Source organism: Ictidomys tridecemlineatus, chromosome 5 (assembly GCF_052094955.1).
Source record: "Ictidomys tridecemlineatus isolate mIctTri1 chromosome 5, mIctTri1.hap1, whole genome shotgun sequence".
Lineage (NCBI taxonomy): Eukaryota > Metazoa > Chordata > Mammalia > Rodentia > Sciuridae > Ictidomys > Ictidomys tridecemlineatus.
The window spans coordinates 96,447,497-96,469,437 of record NC_135481.1 but is presented as its reverse complement, the minus strand read 5'-3'; the positions used below and the strand labels follow the sequence as shown (position 1 = coordinate 96,469,437).

Genomic DNA, 21,941 nt, shown 5'->3' with positions numbered 1-21,941 from the left:
TCCTGTTCTGAACAGTGAATAATACCGGTATAAACATTCATAAACCTCTCATTGCATGGCTCTAGTCCAGTCTCCACTCTAATTGGATTGGCCTCTGGCTGTTTCTCTGGTCTATGTAGTGCCCAGGGGACAAGGAGGTGAAGAACCTTGAGGATGACCCCCCAGTTTATACAGTTTGCTCTGGGGCAGCCCTGTCTACTTCCAGTGTGGCCTCTCCACGCATCAGGCAGAACCCGGACTCTCCCTGGCTCTGTCAGCCTACTCCAGAGTGCCCACAGGGATGAGAGCTTAACTTTAAACATGGATTTAAAAATAGCCCCATGTTTGACCCCTTGGCCTCCTGCTTTTAATAAATGGAAAAAAAAAAAGACAACATGCAGTATAGCTGCAATTGAGGGCCTCCTGTGGTTTTAAGACCCAGGAAAGGGGCTGGGGATGTGGCTCAAGCGGTATCGCGTTGGCATGCGTGCGGCCCGGGTTTGATCCTCAACACCACATACAAACAAAGATGTTGTGTCCGCTGAAAACTAAAAAAAAATAAATATTAAAAATTCTCTCTCTCTCTCTCTCTCTCTCTCTCTCTCTCTCTCTTAAAAAAAAAAAAAAAAAAAAAAGACCCAGGAAAGGTTGCTCAGTGGAGCCAAGACTTCTGGAGCAAGAGGGGAGTGGGAGGGTGATTGGGTGTCTGTGCTTGGTGTGTGTCTTAGAAGGTAAATGGGCCTGGGTCAAGAATTTTTAGCCTTGATAGCCCCTCTCGTAGTTGGGTCTCCAAGAAGAAAACCCCGCTCATGGTGAAGAGAGAGTGGCCACAAATGGCTGGGATACTCTTGCTTTTCCTTCTAGTTCGGTTTCAAATGCCACTTCTTAGGTCTTATGACAATGAGTGTTCAGAAGAAGGTCTTACCTTTGTCATCTTACGTAGTTATTTGTGCACGTACTGCAGTGTGGTAGTCAAAATTATAGACTCAGGCTAGTTTTCATATCTCCTTTTGCAGAGTTGCCGTGAGGGCTCTGAGTGTTTGGGAATTGTAGTCTCTGTTCCAGTGTAAGTTCTTTGTTGTTCCCCAGTGCCTGGCATCCAGTAGGTGTGTAGTACCTTACTTGTTGAAGTAAGTTGAATGAGTGAACAGTGGTGGACACCTGTAATCTGAGCTACTCGAGAAGCTGAGGCTGGAGGATCAAAGTTTGAGACAGGCCTCAGCAATTTAGCAAGACTGTGTCTCAAAGTAAAATAAAAAGGGCTGAGGATGTAGCTCAGTGGTAGAGTGCTTGCACAAGGCCCTGAATGGGGTTTAATTCCTAATACTACAAAATAAATAAATAAAGAAAGAAAAATAAAGAAAAAAATGTGGACTTGGCATGTGGAAGGCACAATGAGTCTCTGCTGCTGGGACCTCTTTATACTGTGTCATTAGTTTCAAAAGGATCAGTCTCCTATGAATGATTGTGGTGTTGATGAACCCAGTTTCCTGGCAGTGCCCTGAAGCTGGCCTTCTAGAACCTCTCATCATCCTTACTGAAAGGAAAAGAGTGAAAGAGTTGTGGAGCCTCCTGCCCTGGTATCTGCTAACCTGCATATTTCCTTCTGCCAGGCTAGGTTGGCACCCTCCTGTGTGCACATGCCCTGGTGCAGGAACAGCTGCAGCAGCTCCTTCCCTGATTCACTGCAGGCTGCAGGAAATGCAGCCAGTGGTTGTATTTGGTCGAAGATATTGCTTTTGCTATTAGTACTCTGAATGTGTGGGGCTGAAGGAAATTGTTCGCTGGGCTGGGGCTAGGTGGAGCCTACTGAAATCCCAACTCTTACTAAGGGATCCACATTTGCATTCAAAGCAACATTCAGGGTACTATGAGACTGTGAGCTCATTTTATGAATCAGAAGCATTACAGCATAACTTTAGTGCTGGAAACTGCTCTTTGGAATCCAGATCACCCTCCCTCCACCCCAGCACAACGCACATTTACTCTCACAGTCACACACTTGGAAGCAATAGTAGTTAGTGGGGGCATCAGTTCAGATTCCAGAGCCATCAAGCAAAACTTGTCAACACCCACTTCTACCCCCACACTTAGAACACCATTCTTGATGGTGTGTGGCCAGTTACCCTGGCAGGGACACTGAAGGAAGTCTGGTAGGTGTAGGGGAATGAGACCTGCTCAGGCTCAGGTTCATACTCCACATTTTTTATTTGCAGTGTGCTTTGGGCATTGCTTAACTTCCTAAGCCTCAGTTTCCTTCCGCGTAAAATGGGAAGGATGTAGTATTTCACAGGATTTCCGTGAAAACTAAACAAGATCATGTGTATAAAGCGACTGGCACATAGTAGGAACTCAGCCAATGGTGGCTATCATTTCACTAGCTCCTGGTCCAGCTGCTGTTGCTTTTTGCTCCTACTAGGGAACAGGAAAAGAAGGATGTCCTGCTTATGGTAGGAAAGCAGTGTCCTGTGCTTATGCAAATGAAGCTTGTTTTCTAACTTCCACGGCCCTGGGCACAAGTTTGTGACCCACTACCCGCTAGATGAGCCTAGTCACTGGCACATTTGTGCCTTAGCAAGGGACTCTGTCCCTGCAGACAAGGGTTAAGGGCTCAGCTTCCCAGAGATCAGTTTGTGCTCTGGGGAACCTACCCGCCCAGGCCCCAGGCTGAACTGGTCACATGGGTGAGGGCAGGAGGAAGGTTGCTTTCTCAGTGAAGGAAAAAGTCCCCTTGTCTTTGCTTCACCTAGGCCTCTCAGTGTGACCAGGATGGAGGTTTGGAGTCATCCTTCCAAGGATCACCTTGGCCCTTTCACTGTTGAAATAGAGCACCGGTGTGGGCAGCATCCAGGCATTATAAGAAAGTTGCCACATGTCAGGGAAGAGCTGAGGTTTTGCTGGGTGGAGGTGGGGGTCTCCCTTCGGGAAGCATTTGCTGCTGCGGTTTGTGGGGCTGGTGGGGAGGAGTGGACCCAGCCTCAGACTTCTCTGGTAGCCTTGCTTTCACTCTTCCTGGAACGCAGACTCTGCTGCGGCCAACTAGGAAGGTGCTCCTTTTTCCCTCTGTCTTTCTCTCCAGCCACAAGGAGCTCCCTCGTGGTGAGAACGTTTTTTCCAGGCACTGCTTCTTCCTGCAGGCGTCTCGAGGAGGGGGAGGGTAGCAGCCAGGACGAGGTAGGCAAGCCTGGAGAAAGGGAAGCACCCTGGGCTTGCTGCCAGAAGGGGATTCCCTCAGGTCATGCAATTTCTCTGGGGAAATGGGGTCCAGAGAGGAAAGAATGTGTTGAGAGATTTTGCTCCCCAGCTTTTCCCAATAGTCTGGGCAGACAGAGGCCTCAGTCCAGTCTGCTGCGGCTCAAATTTGCCAGTTTTCTGCAAGGGAAGGGTAACTTCAGTGGTAACTAGAGTTCAGGACAGTTGGCCCTTCAGCCTCCTCCTCCCTGCCTGTTGGCAGCTCCTGGGACCAGCACCTGGCTCCTCACCTGACCTTGTTCCATCTCAGGCCCCAGCTGGCCATAGGTCATCGTTCTGAACTACCCAGCTCCTGGGAGTCACTGCAGTGCTGGAAAATCCTCTGGGACATCTAGTCCCACTCCACTTTCAAATGAGGAAGCCAGGAGGCTGTGAATTGCTGTAGGTTGCCATAGAAGCTCCACTTTCACCCCAGGGAGGGGGTGGGGAAGAGTGGCTGTGCCTGTGTCCTGTCCGGGGTCACTGCCCCTCCCAGTTTGGAAGTTGAGAGGGTTGCTTCAGTGCAGAAGAGCCCAGAGGAATACTGTCTGGGCTCCTGGGTGTGGCCCATCCCTCAGCTGGCTCCATAGTTATTTATTTGTGTGTGTGTGTGTGTGTGCGTGTGTGAGCTCTGTGGTTGGAAGGCCAGATCTGAGTGAAAGCAGAAGTACCCATAATACTACGTCAGCTATACTACGCACAGATTGGGCCTTGCGGGGACAGTCAGGAGAGGAAGAAAGTGGGCAGAGGTGCCTCTGCATGGTAGCTGCTAGTGCTCCTTCTGTCCTTGCTGCCAGCTTGCACACTTGAGCATAAACAGCATTTCCACGTTGTTGGCAGCTGCCTTTCTTTGCTGGCTCTGGGCAGAAGAGGTGCCAAAAATAATCAGGCGGGCACTTCCACTTGTGGAGTATTCACTGTGGTGGCCTTTGGCAGGCTTGCTTGCCTTCTGCAGGCCCAATGTCTCTAGTGTCCCTGCTCCTACTTCCTGTGGCCACCCTTCCTCAGACTCCCTCAGGCAAAATGGCACCTTCCTTCCCTTTTATTACTTTTCTTAGACTGAGCCTAAGAGGGTGGTGGCTCCTCCTTGTGGGCCTGGGAGCTCTGCCAGGTATCATGTGAGAAATACCCTTACCCCACTGTGTCCCTGCAGGCCCTGCTGGCACAGCTGAGCCCAGAGGAGGCCTGTGCTGTGTGTGTGCGTGCTCTGGACTGCCATCTCTGTCTCCTGGGTCTGTAGGCCAGATGCCCTGTGTGCCTGCCTGCACAGCCCTGGAAGAAACAGGCCCTTCATTCCCCCCAAGGTTTTATAGACTGATACTAACACCTGAGCTATCCCTACTCAGCAAAGGGGGAAGGAAATCACATTTATTGAGTGCTCAGTTTGTGCCAGGCACTTCATCTATGAATTATCTCATCTAATCTCACAATACTTACAAGACAAAGCTATTATGCTCACTTACTAACAAGGAACCCGAGGCTTACAGGGGCTGCTGATGGGAAAAGCCATCAGGCATTCTGTCTGACCCTCTTACCACACTTCTTACCGTACTTCTCCTGACTTTTTTAATGTGCACAGGGAACAATACCTTACCTTTGGAATGCATTGCTGATGGTAGGAATTTGGGTCAGTCATTCCTGCATGGGAGGAGGGAAAGGCTTTGTTTAGGCCTTCCAGGGACCTTCCATGTATCTGCTCTTCTCTAAACACATCCCAGCCTCTGTAGTTCTGAGATTATCTCTGGGGACCCTGGGCTGGGGGCAAGTGGAATCTTGGGTCTTCTTTTCTGGCTGCTGAGTTTGACCCCAAGCCTATCATTCCTGCTGGCTTGGCCCAGGTCCCAGAGAGCCTGGTTGGTGTGTACTTGGTGCTTAGGCTGAATGCTGTGCCGGTGCCTGGTGTGCTGTGCCAAAGGCCTCTGGGTGTATTTCAGGAACAATAAAGAATAAATCAACATAGGAGAAAAGGCCCTACAGCAGCTGCTCAGAGATTGGAGAAATGCAAGGAATGTGCAAGCATTTGGCAGAGGGCCTGCATCTTGACCAAGGCCTGAGAAAGGGCCGATGCTGACTTGATGGTTGGCTGAGTAAGACAGGCAGCTGTCTGTGCCCACTCCACAGCCCTTTCCGTCAGCCATGCTGGGAGCCCTTCACTGCTGGCAGCAGCTGTTTGTGCTTCTTGCTCATTAGCAGTATTACCTGCATTCTTCACTGTCACCCCAAACCAGCAGACACCCACCCCAGCGTGTCCCCCATCCCCACTGCTAGGTGGGCCTTTTCTAGAGCTGGACTGCAGGAGAGCCTAGACTGATGGAGGTTCCTCAGCCTTGACCCCAGACACAGACCCACTGCTGAACCTCCCTGCTGGGGAAGGAGATGAGCCAAACAAATGTCAAGGCCCCAGCAATGCCAGGTCTGGGGAGACAGTGCCAAATGTGAGGGCGTACACCTGGGAGCCCTGACCACAGCTCTCCCCAAGAAGTCATCCACATATCCTGAGCAGATGGCCATGGGTCCATGGTCACCTTACCTCTCAGGGTTTCCATCAGCCATGAAATAAGGATTTCTACCATGGCATGCACGGGCACTAGTTGTCTCCTCCACTCAGGACATTTGCCAGGAACAGCTTTTTATTTAGGAACTTATGTTCTTGGCAGAAAAAGTCCCCCCAGAGGTGAGTGGTTATGGCTAGAGCTCAGTGTGCTGTGGAGCGGGGCACATTGTCACGGAGCTGATTGGATTCAGACTTCAGGGGGCCAGAGGAAGGAACTAGAGCCTGGGCCCCATGGGAATTTGGGACATCTGACAAGCAAGGGAGAGTCGAGACTTTATTTTTAAAGCGCTGTTGGCCAATTGTGGGTACAGGATTTGAGTGTGTGGGAGGGGTGTGGCTCCTCCTGGGGGAGATGGTGTTGGGTCTTCTTCAGGTTGGCCCAGGGGTGGGAATCACCTGTAGCTGGGCCTCTCGCAGCCACCTCTGCTGACCAGCCACACTCACAGAACATCACAGTAGTTTTCAGGCCAGCTGAAGCCACTCTTCAGGAGGAAGGCACAAGCAGGCCAGAGGCTTCTGCAGTCTACCTGATGCTGCTGTCACATCTCCCAGATGGCCTGTGGCACCCAGGCCGGAGGCAAAGCCTGAAACTTGGGGAGGGAGTTTGTAGAAAGAGCTCTGGAGACAAGCAGGCCTGGACTCCAGTTCTGGCCTTGCCTCTGTGCTACTGTGACCTAAGGCAAGTGATTTGACCCCTGGGATCTTTCCAGGTTTCTTCTGGAGAAATGGGGAGAGCAATATATTTACCTTGTGCACAGGTATAGTGTGTGTAATGCGTAGCACCCTCAAGAAATGTTAAGAGGTATTGATGAGGGCCTGGGGTTGTGGCTCAGTAGTAGGGCACTTGCCTAGCATGTGTGAGGCACTGGGTTTGATTCTCAGCACTGCCTACAAATTAATAAAATAAAGGTCCATTGACAACTAAAAAATATTAGGAAAAAAAAAAGGTATTGGGATTAACCTTAGCATGAAGCATTATATTGGAGTCCTTGATTCTGGGGACCTCCTATTCTCCTGGCTGGGTGTCCTAAGGCAAATTTCTTTCCTTCTCTGGGCTACTGTGTGGAATGAGAAATTGGACTGGGCGAACTCCAGTATCCCTTGATATTTGGAATCTGTTCAGCCTTTCCCAGCTAGACCTTGCTTTGCCAGCTGGCTCTGGAGAGAGGCCCAAGCCACCTTCTCCACGTGGTAGGAGGCCTTTATTCCAGAGAGAGGTTCTGCTGACCCTGCAGCTTCCAACCCATCTCTGCCACCCTGCTCCCCCCTGTCTACACTCTGCCAGCTTCCAGGGGCTCTTACCAGTACCCCAAGTTCTGGAAGGGAACCTAGCAGACTGAGGCTGATATCATTTCCTGAGAAGAACATTATATTCTGTGGGCCAGGAAAAGCAGCCGCCCTGGGAGGGAACAAAAGGGCAGAGTCCGTGCTGGCGTGGTGGGTTCTCAAGTGTAGCATTCCTTCTGGGCCCACAAGTATAGGGTGCTGAAAAGAGCAGGGACTTGGAAGGATCTTGCTTCTGACTTTTAACAGCAGCACCTCAGTTTCTGTGTGTAGAAAGGGACAACAAGACCCTCTGTGGGAGGTTTGTAAGGTTTATACATTAGGATATGTGAAGTGTCCAGCTCAGGGAAGTGCTCTGTGAATGTTCCTTTCTTTTGGGAAGAATCTGTCTTTTTTATATTCTGTAGACTGGCCACAAATATTTGCCCGAGGCCATTTTCCCAAGGAAAAGCAGAGCAGCAGGACAAGCTGCTGCAACTCCAAAGCCCTCATCACTGCACAGCTGTTTTGATTCGGAGATCAATCTTGGGGTCAGGATCAGTGTGAGTGGTGTGAGGGATGGGCAAGGGGCTACCTAGACATTTGCAAATGTCTGAGATCTGCTGCACAAAAGGTGTGTGGAACATGGGCTCAGGAAGGAGTGGCTTTTTTTTTGGGGGGGGGGAGGGTACCAGGGATGGAACCCAGGGGTGCATAACCACCGAGCCACATCCCCAGCCCTTTTTAATATTTCATTAGAGACAGGGTCTTACTAAGTTGCTTAGAGCCTTGCTAAGTTGCTGAGGATAAGCTTGAACTCACCGTCCTCCTGCCTCAGTCTTCTGAGTTGCGGGATTACAGGCATACACCACCATGCCCTGAGTTGGTTGGAGTGGCCTTCAGTCTTTTAAAATTTATTAAAACCGGGCTGGGGTTGTAGCTCAGTGGTAGAGTACTTGCCTAGCTTGTGTGAGGCACTGGGTTTAATTCTCATCACTGCATATAAATAAATAAAGGAAAACAACTAAAAAAAGTATTTAAAAAATTTTATTAAACCTGTTTTATGGATTGATTTGTAACTTTATGTGCCATGTGCTTGAGAAGAATGTATTCTGCTATTGGGTAAAATGTTCTGTAGATGTCTTTTCAATCTAATTTGTTAATAAATTATTAAAGTATTCTTTTTCCCAGTTGATCTTTTGCTTAGTTGTACTGTCCATTATTGAAAGAGGAGTTTTGAAGTCTCTGGTGATTATTGTTGAATTGTCTTGTTTCTCCCTGCAATTCTGATAGTTTTTGGTTCATGTGTTTTTGTTTTTTAAAGAGAGAGTGAGAGGGAGAGAGAGAGAATTTTTTTAATATTTATTTTTTAGTTATTGGCAGACACAACATCTTTCTTTGTACGTGGTGCTGAGGATCGAACCCGGGCCGCATGCATGCCAGGCGAGTGTGCTGCCGCTTGAGCCACATCCCCAGCCCTGGTTCATGTGTTTTGGAGCTCCAGTTTTTAGGTGCTTGCATGTTTATAACTGTGATTGCCTCTTGATGGATAGATAAATTTTATCATTACAGAATGTTCTTTTTTGTATCCAGTAATACTTTTTGTCTTAAGGTCTAATTTGTCTGATATTGGTATATCTGATATGGTTACTGTTTGTATGGTATTATTTCTTTGTTTCTCTTCTTTCAACCTGTTTATGTCTTTGAATATAAAAAGTGTCTCTTGTAAACTATATGTAATTGGATCATCTTTTTTAAAATTGTGTCAACCACTGCCTTTTAATTGGAGTATTTAATACATTTACATTTAAAGTAGCTATTAATAAGATAGGATATTAGTCTGCCATTTTGCTTAGGGCCTTGCTAAGTTGCTGAGGCTAAGTTTAAACTCCCCCATTTTGCTACTTGATTTTCATATCATGTATTTTTATCCACTGTTCCTCAGTACTATCTTCTTTGTGTTAAGTAGATATTTTTGAATATACCATTTTAGGTTGTAAAATAAGTCAAAATAAAGCTTGAATGAGATTTTTAAATTGTCATGCAATATACTTAGCACAGTGCCTGGCACTTAGTAGGTGTTCAATAAACATGAGTACTTGGCTGGGCCCCAAGTGCTATAAGAACCCAGTCATCCCTAGGACTAGCCGGCAGAGTCCACCCAGGACTCTGTGGGACCCCTCATATCTTCTGGGCAGGGCACAGCATTCTGGCAGTAGTTTCTTTTGGGGAGTGGTGAGTAGTGGGTCCTGGGAAACTTCACCATACTAGCTCCTGGTCCTCTATCCCTTCCCCTGTTTTGGGGGGCTGTTCTGTGGGATGTTCCGTGCTGGGGCCCCACCTGAGCTGCATATGAAGTAGTGCAAATTTCCCCTCCTGCTCCTCATTCTCCTGCACCAGACCCATGAAAAACCCTGTCAGGGTGGGTCTTCTTGCCTACACTGAAGTTTGAGAATCACTGCTCAACATAGACATGGGTGAGCAGCAGAGTGTGATAGAGAGACCTGATTTGGAGTCAGCAGGTTTGGATTCAAATCCTGGCTCCTCATTGTGAGCTCTGTGAGCCGGGGTGACTTACTGCTCAGAGCCAGCCTTTCCTCATTTCTCAGTTGGGAATAAGTGGTTATATAAGGCAGCAATGCTCAAAACCTTGGGCATGCAGGTAGTGCTGGTGGCTACTGTTTCGTGTGGCAGTTCCTTGTTACAAGGTATTTCTGTGGTTCCTTCATCTCCCCTGCCCCATTCCTGGCTATGACATTCCTCCTGGACCCAGACACCTGGTTCTCTAACAAGCGGTCCACTGCCCTCTCCATCAGCCCACTCTGCCTCCAGGCCCCGTTGCTTCCGCTCGGGATAGAAACAGAAGGGAAATGAAGAAGCATTATGGGTGGGCTGGGGATGTGGCTCAAGCAGTAGCGCGCTCGCCTGGCATGCGTGCGGCCCGGGTTCGATCCTCAGCACAAAGATGTTGTGTCCGCCGAGAACTAAAAAATAAATATTAAAAAAAAAAAAAAAAAAGAAGAAGAAGCATTATGGGATAGTGGTGAAACAGCATGAAGATTCAGAGTGTCAACAGTATGTGCCGGAGAGCTGCCTGGAGGAGGCAGGCCTTGGAAAGAAGGTTGATTGTTAGAATAGATTTGGGGGTTTCCAGGTAGAGAGAACAGCTTTGTAGAGGCTCACAGTGTTTCTCTCCGCCCACTAGATTGTGAGCTCAGCATGGGCAGAAATGGGCCTTGTCTCTTGTGTCCCTAGAATGTGGCCTGCAGCCAGCACCCAGCAAATGCTTACTGAATGGATGAAGGGGCCTCAGCAGGGCAGGGTGTGTGATGGAAGAAGGGACAGGGTGGGGCCATGTCAAGGGAGGCCCCTGTGACTGGCCTCCTATTGGCCCAGGGCCAAGGCTGGCACTAGGGCACTTAGGCATGGACTCCAGAGAGCTGTGCTCTGGACCATCAAGGAAGCCGGGCCTTTCCAGAAGGGGGGGGGTTGGGAACTGGAGCAGCCTCTGGTGGCACAAACCCCCTAGGGAACAGAGGGTGTGGGCACAGACCAGGGGCCCTAGCAGTGCCCAGGAAGGCCTTAGCAGAGGTTTAGTCTTGTGAGGACACAGCAGCAAAGATACGTGCTGCGTCTCTATAGAGCGCACCTACCCAGCCAGCTTCCCACCTTTTTCAGCTGAGCCTTGAGTCCTGTTGGGACAGGTTTCCCGGGCTGCCTGTGATCCTTGGTGTCCCTTGCCTCGGAGGGAGGTAGCCAGTCAGTCCCTCCAGTGTAGGTAAAAGCCTAATCTAGAGGCTTGATTCTCTGCCAGCTTTGCCCACGACTGCGTTGCTTTCTGCTTCACCTTCCCCTTGGAAAAGGGACCTAGTTATCCAGGCCTCCCCTGGATACCCTGTGGGTGTTTGTGGGGCAGTGGGGGATGGAGATGGTAAAGGTGGGTGCCTGGATGGAGCCCTGAGTGTCTCATGAGGCAAAAGATTCCCCTCTCGCACGTATTTCTTTTAAAAGTAACTCAGGGTTGGCATTTTTACTGTCAAAGCTCAGACTACAGCCAGCTTGAACCCTGGCCAAACTTCTGAGCCTGACTAGTTTGATGGCTGAGGCCCTGGGGAGTCTTGCTTCCCCTGTTGGCCTGCACCCTGCATCTCTGAGCATAAGTTCAGTACAGGGTTAGGGTAATCCAGAGACTGGGTGCATCACTATTGGGAATAGGCAGGTCACAGGCCTCCTGAATGTTCTCTCCTGCTCCTAGGGACAGTGACATTTGTGGCAGGCAGGTCCCTGCCCTTTGCCTTTGAGCTTCCTTCCTTATTGGAAGTCCCTTGAGAACAGGGCTTATATGTCCAGTGGTTTGGAGAAATGGGACCTTCTGGACTGTGAGCGAATTCCCAGTTGTGGTGGGGTAGAGGGCAAATGGTCCTCAGACAGCTACTGTGTCTAGAGGGAAAGTTTATTTAGGACTTGGGCAATTCTAGCTGGCCCAAGACCACTTACCCAATCTGGCTGTAGCCATGGACCCCAGATAGCTGGGAGAGAGCCTTTTAGAACATGAGCCTGGACTAGGGGGCCAGCCAGGCCATCCTGGGTCCCTTGTTATAACCCTGCCAGGTTGTCCTAGCTGGACCTTGGTGTTTTGAGGCCCAGGTCAGTCATGTCAGGGCACCAGGTAAACAGACCCACAGACTCTTGCTCCTGGCCATGGTTTAGGTAGGGGTGGGAAGTTTTGTGGCCTTTTTCCAAGTGGCCTACATGTAGTGTGGGACTGAAAGTTACAGTCCAGGAGCAGGTAGATCCTGGGCCAGACATTGGAAAAGGATTTGGGTACACTTTACTGAGAGGGCATGGGCTGTGAGGTTGGGGTAGGGTCTTGGGGCTGCACCTTTTCACATCATTCAGCCTCGTGGGGAGTGTGCATCATGGAGCGAGACTGGCCTTGGGAGCAGGCAGGGGTCCGAGCCAGACACCTGGCTGTGAGTAGTGCCCCTGCCCAGGTATGCTCTGACTCACTTGGGTGCAGTCTTGAATGAGCATCCCATGAGGCAGTTATAAACAGTGTCAAGGCACAAGGTTCTGCAGACTGTGCCACAGAGTCCACTGTCTGCTGGGGACGAGGAAACAGGAACCTAGGATTAATGTGCTGAGGATGTGGGGGTGGGGTTAGGTGGTGTGATGAGCTCACATGGCAGCTCCCGTCTCACTCAGCCTTGGGGTCAGGAAGCTTCACAGAGGAAGCAGCGTCTGAGCCCTGAAGGATGAGCAGGACTTGGCCAGATGAGAAAGGAGGGAAGGTCTTGTAGGCAGAGTTCAGCCTGGCCAGAGACCTGGAAGCAAAGCGGGAATAGCACATTGGAGGTCCTGACCGTATGACCGTATGACTCAAATGTACCATGTCTGGAGAGGTGGCAGGAGCCAAAGTCTGTAGGGACTTGTGGGCAGGGTAGGCAATTTAGACTTTGTCCCAAGACAGTGTCTTTGATGCTTAGAAAAGTGACTCACCTGGAGTCCAGGGCCTTGTTGGATGCCTTGTTTGGGTCTCTCTTGCTCTTAGGTGGGAGATGGATGAGCCCTGACTCCCCTGCTTCCTAGGGCTGAGCTTGCAGGACTGGGGGTGGCCCAGATTTAAGGGCAGGATCTTGGAGCATTAGCTTCCAAGGTCCTGGGGGTGGAGGGGTTGGGTGGGGAGTATCCATTTGGCTCTAGCCCAGGTTAGAGCTGAGTCCCTGTGGCCGCTAGGCACCTCATCTCTGCCTGTGTGTCCTTGACTCATAGCAGTCTTGTTTCTTTTTCTTTTCTTTTAAATAAGTTTTAGTTGTTGATGGACCTTCATTTTATTTATTCATATGTGGTGTTGAGAATCAAGCCCAGTGCCTCATGGATGCCAGGCAAGTGTGCTACCACTGAGCCACAACCCCAGCCCCGAGCAGTCTTATTTCTTAGATGAAACACTGATTGCTCCAGGTGGCTGGTGAGTGGCCTGGTCCCCTCAGTGGCTACGGCCTGGTCCTCTGCCCTGTGGCAAGGGCTCACCAGACTCTCTTGGGTGGGCCAGCCAATGCTGGACATGAGCTGGGCTGCTGATGACACTTGAGAAAGCTTTGTGTTAGGGCTGTCATCCCTGCAGAGCATGGTGACCATGAACACAGAACATCACAAGCCCTTATAGCACACCCACAGGTGGGTTCAGGGCAGCTTTTTTGTGACACACACACTGCTTGCTTCTCGCTATAGATATTCCTGAAAGCATCACAGGTTCTGGGCAGCTGGTGCTGCCTCTTGCCTTGCCTTCAGCCCAGGGGGAATAGTGGGTCTGGTCAAGAATTGCTTGCAGTAGAGAAGAGCCTGGAGGAAGGGACGCGGGAAGAGAGCGTGACAGTCTGACAGATTGATGGAGTGGGTTGCAGAGTCTGGGGCCCCATGGTGGCTGTGGGTTTCCTTTCACAGTGTTCCTGCATCCGTTGTCAGAGGCCCTGCATCTGGTCCCAGGGGTGAGCTGCCTACTGGGGTTCCTTCTTACACCCTCTTCCCTGTACCTCTGGGACTTGGCTCATAGGTCGGCAGCTTTTGCAGAGGGTGGCTTCCTTCCTCTTCCTCCCTGCAAGGAAGGCCAGGCTGACTACCATCTGAGGGACTGAGGAGTAGGAATGGAGCAGAAGAAATGGGAAGAGGTGGTTTACTTCCGTCCCAAGTAGGCAGGGAGGTGCTAATGGGCTCACAGCTGGGAACCACCCCCGTGGCAGCCAGAACTGAGCCAGCTGGGAGACTGCAGGAGCCAGAGAGCCCAGCCTAGTGGTCAGTGCTGCTGGAGGAAGCGTCAGTGTCAGGCCTCCCTGCCGCTGGATCTCCTGTGCCTGCAGTCCCCTTTGTGGTGAGGTCCCTTCCCTTCCTCAAGACTGAGGGTCTCAGCTGTCTTGGGTAGAATGGGAGAGGGTTACCTGCCAAGGGGTCAGGCAAGAGGAGGAGACTTCCCACTGCCAAAGAGGAGTATCTGTGTCAGCAGATCCTCACTCTGAAGGTGGTGGGGTGCTGAGAAATGAACCCGGGGCTTCCTGGAGGAGTAAGAGCTTGATCTTGGAGTCTGGCAGATCTGGCTTTAAGTCCTGGTTCTGAGACACAATTATGGGTGAACACAGGCAAGTTACTTAGCTTCTAGGAGCCTCATCTTCCTCACCTGCAGAAATGGAAGTTAAAATAGCAACACCAGCCTTATAAGGCAGTTGTGGGAATTAAAAGAATGCAAAGTACTGAGGACCTTAGTGGCATAAGCCCAGCGGCTGCTTTGTTGTTATTGCTGCTGCTCCTCAGTGCTCTGCCTGCTGGGTGGGTGGTCCCCTCCTCTCTTCCTCCCAGGTTCCCAGGCATTTTTTACTCCTCTCCCCATCCCCCCAGAGGCTGGCCTTTCTTTGGGGGCCCCAGATCTGTGTGTCTGTGTCCCTGGCACTGTGCTCTCTAGTGGGGGTGACAGGGAGGCCTTTGCAGCAGGAAACTTTTGGGGATAATTCAACTTCTCCCAAACCAGGCTCCTTGATTTGTTCTAAGGCAGTGTCTGTCTCAGTATCCCCAACCATGGCCCCCTTCATGTGCAGAATTAGCGAGTAGGGTCCTAGCAGCTGAGCGCAGCCCCTCAGGGCTGAGTTCTGGAGCTCCCTGCACAGGCTCCACCCTGTTCCCCCACATCTGCCCCTGCCTGGGCCCCTCTATCAGGCACACACTGGCACGCGCACCCAGGCCTGCCTGCCACGTGGGCCTTCCCTTGCTCCAGGTCCCAACCCCCAAGCCTGTGCTGTGGCTCGCTGGGCGACAGAGCTGTGAAGGGGGGAGGCATGAGTGCATGTGAACGCTTCCCCCCTCCTCCCACCAAGGCACCAGGGCACATGGGCCTGCTGGGTGCCCCTGGGCCTGCTGGGTACCCCTCTGCCCCTCCCCTCTCAAACGTTCTTCCTTCCTCTGTCTCACTTCTGCACACACGTACTTCTAGTTCACTGGGCCTGAGGCTCCCTGGGAGAGGCACAGCCCCACAGTCCCACCCTGTAGCTTCACAAGCGTGCCAGGGTGACTTTCAGTCTGGGGACTGGCTTTTGGATCTCTGCTCTGAATTGGGTTGGCTGTCCGGGAAAGAGGGTTTAAAAGCAAGATAAGGGTTTGTTTAAAAGCTTTCTATTCTTGTCCAAATCTTCCCCCTCCTGCTGGGGGCTAGGGTGACTTGGATGCCCCCAGTCCCTGTCTTAATCCTCTCTGCAACTACCCTGAAGACAAAGGAGATGCACCCTGAGAGGGTCTCTTACTGCCTTCAGGGCTGAGGAGCCCACGGAGGACTTCGAGAGGGAAGTTACTCCTCTTCTGGATGCTGGGCGAAAGTGAAAGACAGGGAGTGGGCCTCCAGTGAGTCATGCCAGGCAGGCAGGCAGGCAGGCAGGCCCTGGGAGCCAGGGCCGGGGCTGCGGAAACGTGCAGAGGAGCGATAGCACCAGCACCGAGACTCGCCTCAGAGAGGGGGCAGCACTGGGTGTAGTCAGGGCTTTGGATCCGCCCAGCCCCTGCTCTCTGCTGGTTTCCTGGGAATTGCCTGGGCTGCTACCGATGACCTGGAGCATACAGGGGCTGAGGTCACCTGGACCTGCAGATTTATTCTCCAGAGCGATCTAAGCTTTCTGCCTCTCCTTTCCCCGCCCAGCCTGAGTGACCCAGCATCAGAATATTCCTTGGGGAAGAGGTGAGCATGTAGCTTCTACCCCCCACCAAGTTGCCCAGGGAGAAAAAAAAATATCTCACTGAGAGAGTTTTTAAAAATACATGCAAGCAGTTATGTAAATTGTAAAATGCAGGTCTGGATTCTGTTCTGTAGCAGCAGGATTAATAGAGAAGCCCTTTTTAAAAAATCAAGTTAGAGAGGGCTGAGGCACGTAACCCAATGCTAAGCAGATGCGTTGAGTCCTGGGTTTGATCCCCAACACCAAAAAAGAAAAAGGAAAAGAAAGAAAGAAAAATGTCAGCAAACAAAAAGAGAAAAACTAAGCACTTTAGTTATGACATCATGGAGAAATCTTATGCATCGAAGTTCTAGCAATCTGAACCTCACATATATGAGACTATTCTTTGCTCAGAGTGCTAGGGGCTCTTCAGCAATAGAGGGATGGGGTGGGGAGCAGCCCCAACCATGTTGACCAGCTTCTGGACTGGATTGGGCCTCCAGCCAGCCAGGGCTGCAAAACAGGTTTTGTGCTAATTGAGAAAGACTCCTGCAGCCAGAGCCCCACCCAGCAGCTCTTCCCAGGGGTGGGGCCTCACCTACAAGCCTCTTACTTTGAAGGATTGTGAGCCTGGCCTGGGTGCTGGATTCTGAAGGCCTGGTGGGGATGCATAGGAGGTGTGGCTGTGCTGGGAATGACCCCAACACACGCACTTCCTGTGTCTGGTATGTGCTTGGAGTGTCACGGAGGAGGTATTGGCTGGATAAAGATCCTCTTGGATCTGGAAGGAGGCTTTTGTATAGACAGATGAGCAATGAGGACTGGTGCCCCTGCCCAGTGGGCTGAGGCCTGGGTTAAGAGGGCAAAGGAGCCCTATTTGGCCTCTGTTGCCCTTTTTCCCAGCATGCCCCAGGGGATCAGGATGGATCCCAGCCTCTCTGGTCCTTCAACATGTGCCTCGTAAAATGCGTACGTTATACAATCAAATGCAGCAGCCCTGGAGCTTAACCAGGAGGTGGTGGGACAAGAGTACCTCGGAGAGGCTGTGGTCCTGCAGCCTTACCAGTGCTGCTCTGTGACATAAGGACTAGAAGGCCTTCGGGGCCTCTTTCTCACACTTGTGCTGATGTCCAGGGATCCTGTGACTGACGCTGTCACTCTCTTTTTGCAGGCTCCAGGACCCTGTGGAGCATCATGATCTGAGAAGAGTAGATGAGCCCAAGAGACTTTCTGGAAGAGACAGGAGATGCCAGCTGTTCCCTCTCTCCGTGCCTGACCACATCATCCAGTATCATCAACCCCTGCTCTGCCCTCACTGGCTTCTGGACTAGGGCCAGCCTTCTAGCAGGACCTTTCCCCAGGGAATGGGCAACTGGTGAAGGAGGTCTCACTGCTGGGCTCCGTTGGCCACACCATGAACCTCCAGGCCCAGCCTAAGGCTCAGAACAAGCGGAAGCGTTGTCTCTTTGGGGACCAGGAGGTAGCTGCTAAGGAGCAGCCACCACCCCTGCAGGCTCCTCAACAGTCCATCAGAGTGAAGGAGGAGCAGTACGGTGAGCACGAGAGTCCAGCAGGCGCTGCCTCCACTTCTCAGCCCGTGGAGCTTCCCGCTCCTAACAGCCTGGCCCTGCTGAACTCTGTAGTATATGGGCCTGATCGGAACCCAACAGCCATGTTGTCCCAGCAGGTGGGCTCAGTCAAGTGGCCCAATTCTGTGATGGCCCCAGGGCGTGGCCCAGAGCACGGAGGGGGTGGGGGTGTTAGTGACAGTGGCTGGCAGCAGCAGCCAGGCCAGCCTCCACCTCATTCATGGAACCGCCTGTCCCTCTACAGTGGACACAAAGGGAACCCTCATCCCAGCGTGGGGGTCTCCACCTACTATAACCACCCCGAGGCACTGAAGCGGGAGAAAGTGGGGGGGCCACAGGTGGACCGCTATGGAAACACAGTGCGTCCCATGATGCCCCAGAAGGTGCAGTTGGAAGTGGGGCGGCCCCAGGCACCCCTGAACTCTTTCCATGCCAAGAAACCCCCAAACCAGACGCTGCCCCTGCAACCCTTCCAGTTGGCATTTGGACACCAGGTGAACCGGCAGGTCTTCAGGCAGGGCCCGCCACCCCCCAACCCTGCTACTGCCTTCCCCCCACAGAAGCAGCAGCAGCAACAACAGCAGCAGCAGCAGCAGCAGCAGCAGCAGCAGGCCGCCCTGCCGCAGATGCAGCTCTTCGAGAACTTCTACTCCATGCAGCAGCCACCCTCGCAGCAGCCCCAGGACTTTGGCCTGCCACCGGCTGGGCCACTGGGACAGTCCCACCTGGCTCACCACAGCATGGCTCCCTACCCCTTTCCCCACAACCCAGATATGAACCCAGAACTGCGCAAGGCCCTCCTGCAGGAGGCAGCCCCGCAGCCCATGCTACCTCAGCCCCAGATCGCCTTCCCCCGCCGATCCCGCCGCCTCTCCAAGGAGGGGATTCTGCCTCCCACCTCCCTGGATGGAGCTGGCACCCAACCTGGGCAGGAGCCCACTGGCAATCTGTTCCTACATCAGTGGCCCCTGCAGCAGCAGCCACCCAGCTCCCTGGGGCAGCCCCATCCCGAAGCTCTGGGATTCCCACTGGAACTGAGGGAGTCACAGCTGCTGGCTGATGGGGAAAGACTGGCACCCAATGGTCGGGAGCGTGAGGTTCCCGCCATGGGCAACGAGGAGGGCCTGAGGGCAGGAGGCACAGGGGACTGTGGACAGGTGCTACGGGGTGGGGTGATCCAGAGCACAAGACGGAGGCGACGGGCATCCCAAGAGGCCAATTTGCTCACCCTGGCCCAGAAGGCGGTGGAGCTGGCCTCACTGCAGAACTCAAAGGTGAGATGGGCATTGGGTGACAGACCTGGCAGGGGCAGGGGATAGCAAGTAACACTAGGCCCACAAGGGCAGCCTTTTCATTCATTAAGGCCAGCAGTGACAGCTGGTCCCGCCTCTTCCTCTTGGTCCGTATTGAACTTGAGTTGGAAGAGGCAAGTCTGGTCTCTGGAGGTAAATCCGCAGCCTAGTCACCTCCAGCTGCTGCTGCAGCTGCACGGCCTGGAGGAGGAGGGTGACAATCCAAAGGAACCAGGGGGTATGGGGGTGGCAAAGATGGTGGAATGAGACCGACATCCTTACCCTAGGTACATGTAGGATTGCACGAATGGTGTGACTCTACTTCGTGTACAACCAGAGAAGTGAAAAATTGTGTTCTATTTGTGAACTATGATCCGAAGTGCATTCTGCTATCAAAGTAATTAGAACAAATAAATAAATTAATTTTTAAAAAAGGAATCAGAGTAATTGAGGAAGCTATTTATTGGTGATCTGAGCTTTGATGGTAGTTCAAGAGAACATTTTAAGAAATGTTTTTGGGGGCACACTCACAGATTGTGTGGTAATGAGAGACCCCCGAACGAAACATTCCAGGGGCTAGGGTTTTGTGTCTTTGTATTGAAGAGGTGGATGCAGCCACTTGTGCTTGGCCACAAAAGGTCAACCGGCAGGTAGTGGAACCAGAGAGTGCTGTTTCTAGAGAGGATTCTATAAAGCCTGGTGCCCATCTAACAGTGAAAAGATTTTTTGTTGGTATTAAAGAAGATACAGAAGAATATAATTTGAGAGATTACTTTGAAAAGTACGGCAAAGTTGAAACCATAGAAGTTATGGAAGATAGGCAGAGTGGGAAAAAGAGAGGATTTGCTTTTGGAACTTTTGTGTGTGTGTTGCTGGGGATTGAACCCAGGGCCTTGTGCATGCAAGGGAAGTACTCTATCAACTGAGCTAAATCCCCAGCCCAACTTTTGTAACTTTTGATGAGCATGATACAGTTGACAAAATTATTGTTTGGAAATAGCACAGTATTAATGGGCATAATTGTGAAGTGAGAAAGGCCCTTCCTAAACAAGAGATGCAGACTGCTGGATTACAAAGGGGTCGTGGAGGTGGATCTGGCAACTTTACAGGTTGTGGAGGAAACTTTGGAGGTGGTGGAGGTAACTTTAGAGATGGTGGAAGTAACTTTGGTGGTGGAAACTTTGGTGGAAAAGGAGGCTGTGGTGATGGAGGTGGTGGCAGCAGAGGTAGTTATGGAGGAGGTGATGGTGGATATAATGAATTTGGAGGTGATGGTGGCAACTAGGACGGTAGTCCTGGTTATTGTAGTAGAGGAGGCTATGGTGGTGGTGGACCAGAGTATGGAACCAAGGTGGTGGATGTGGTGGTAGATATGATGTTTACAATGAAGGAGGAAATTTTGGTGGTGGTAACTATGGTGGTGGTGGGAACTATAATGATTTTGGAAATTACGGTGGACAAAAGAAATCAAATTATGGTCCCATGAAGGGGAGAAGTTTTGGTAAAAGAAGTTCTGGCAGTTCCTGTGGTGGTGGTTATGGAGCTAGTGGTGGAAGTGGTGGATATAGTAGCAGAAGGTTTTAAAAACAGGAGAAGAGGGCTACAGTTCTTAGCAAGAGAGAGAGTGAGGAGTTGTCAGGAAAGTTCCAGGTTACTTTGAGACAGTCGTCCCAAATGCATTAAAAGAATTGAAAAGATCTGCCACAGAAGGAATGATAATCCATAGTCAGAAAAGTTACTGTAGCTTAGACAGGAAACCCTTCTTGTTCAGGACTGTCATAGCCACAGTTTGGAAAAAGTGTAGCTATTGATTAATGCAATGCAGTGTTAATTAGATGTACATTCCTGAGGTCTTTTAATCGATTGTAACTTTGCCCTTTTTCATATCAGGTATATTTCCCTATAAATTGTAGTAGTGGTACCAGGAATAAAGGATTAAGGAATTTTTAACTTAAAAAAAAAAAAGACATGCAAATGACCCCTACATAAGAATTCATACCTGAAGGGAAGCAGAGGTTTATATACATGGAGGATTGGAGAAGGAGGTGAGACCATTTCCAGGTCCAGTGTGCTAAAAGACAAGAATGTGATGGTGCTTCCATGCTGATTGTAACTGTCAAATTTCATTTAAAATAGGTTCATTTGCTTTTTATAAATTATACTACAATAAAGTTGATTTTTTAAAAAAAAGCAATAACAATAAAGACGAAGAGTGAATAGAATTTGAGCACACACACGTTATGCTTGGAGTATTTCTTTCTCTCTCTCTCTCTCTCTCTCTCTCTCTCTCTCTTTTTTTTTTAACCTGATCACACATAATTTATCATCAAATCCAATGAGAAGGGTGTTGTCTTCTTTCCCTATTTCTTACCTTGAAATGCTGAGCCCAAAGTGGGATTTCCCAAGGTCATGTAGCTGGAATAGAGGTCTAGTATCTGACCCCAAAGCCAGTGTTGGCCCCTTCTTTCACTAGAGGCCTCAACCACCAAATGCCTCAAGGCCTGAGAAGTAGAAGGCTGCAGAATTTGCCCTGTGTTTAGGGACAGCCAAACTTTACTCCTGCCAGCTTACCTGTGGAAAAGTAGATGCAAAGACCACCCCTTGTGCATGCCTATAATCTCAGCTGTTTGAAAGGCTGCACAGGAGGATGGCAAGTTCAAAGCCAGCCTGGCCAATTTAGTGAGAACCTGCCTCAAAAAAAAAAAAAAAGAAAAAGAAAAAGAAAATAAAACGAAAAATATGGTGGGGAGGTGCAGGAGGCACTGGAGATGTAGCTCAGTGGTAGAAAGTCCCTGGCTTCAATTCCCATTATAGAAACCAAACAAAACAAAACCATCCCTAACGTTGGGCACAGTGGCAGACTCCTATAATCCTATAGGCTTGGAAGGCTGAGGCAGGAGGATCACAAATTCAAAGCCAGCCTCAGCAAAAGTGAGACACTAAGTGACTCAGTAAGAGAAAATAGGGTTGGGGATGTGGCTCAGTGATTCAGTGATCAAGTGCCCTGAGTTCAGTCCCTGGTACAAAAAAAAAAGAAAAGAAAAGAAAAAAAGAAAAGAAAAATCATCCCTTACTTGGGTTCCTTACTTCGTTTTGCAGAGATGTGTTTTTAATAGTTAGATGCTAAGGGGCTGAGGCTGTAGCTCATGGTAGAGTGCTTGCTTAGCATGTGTGAGGCGCTGGGTTCAAGTCTCAGCACCACATATAAATAAACAAATGAAATAAAGGTCCATACACCTAAAAAAATTTTAAAAAAATATTTAGATGCTAAATTGGGTGCCATCCTCTGCTGGCCACTTGCAGCCTGAGATGGCTGTCTGAGGCCCCCTGCTGCAGGCCAGGA

The 21,941-nt window shown here is 50.6% G+C and overlaps 1 protein-coding gene and 1 pseudogene across 5 annotated transcripts in view; both read left to right on the top strand.

The window, feature by feature from the left end:
- Positions 1 to 21,941, top strand: part of Mideas (mitotic deacetylase associated SANT domain protein) — a 63,565-nt gene that overhangs the window by 25,914 nt on the left and 15,710 nt on the right. For all 5 annotated transcript variants that reach the window (XM_078050506.1, XM_078050505.1, XM_013356866.4 and 2 more), the window contains exon 2: positions 16,889 to 18,580. In XM_078050506.1, the coding sequence (XP_077906632.1) occupies positions 17,132 to 18,580 (1,449 nt within the window). In that variant the 5' untranslated portion in view covers positions 16,889 to 17,131. The remainder of the gene's footprint in view (positions 1 to 16,888; positions 18,581 to 21,941) is intronic.
- Positions 19,128 to 21,844, top strand: LOC101956430 (heterogeneous nuclear ribonucleoprotein A3-like; annotated as a pseudogene).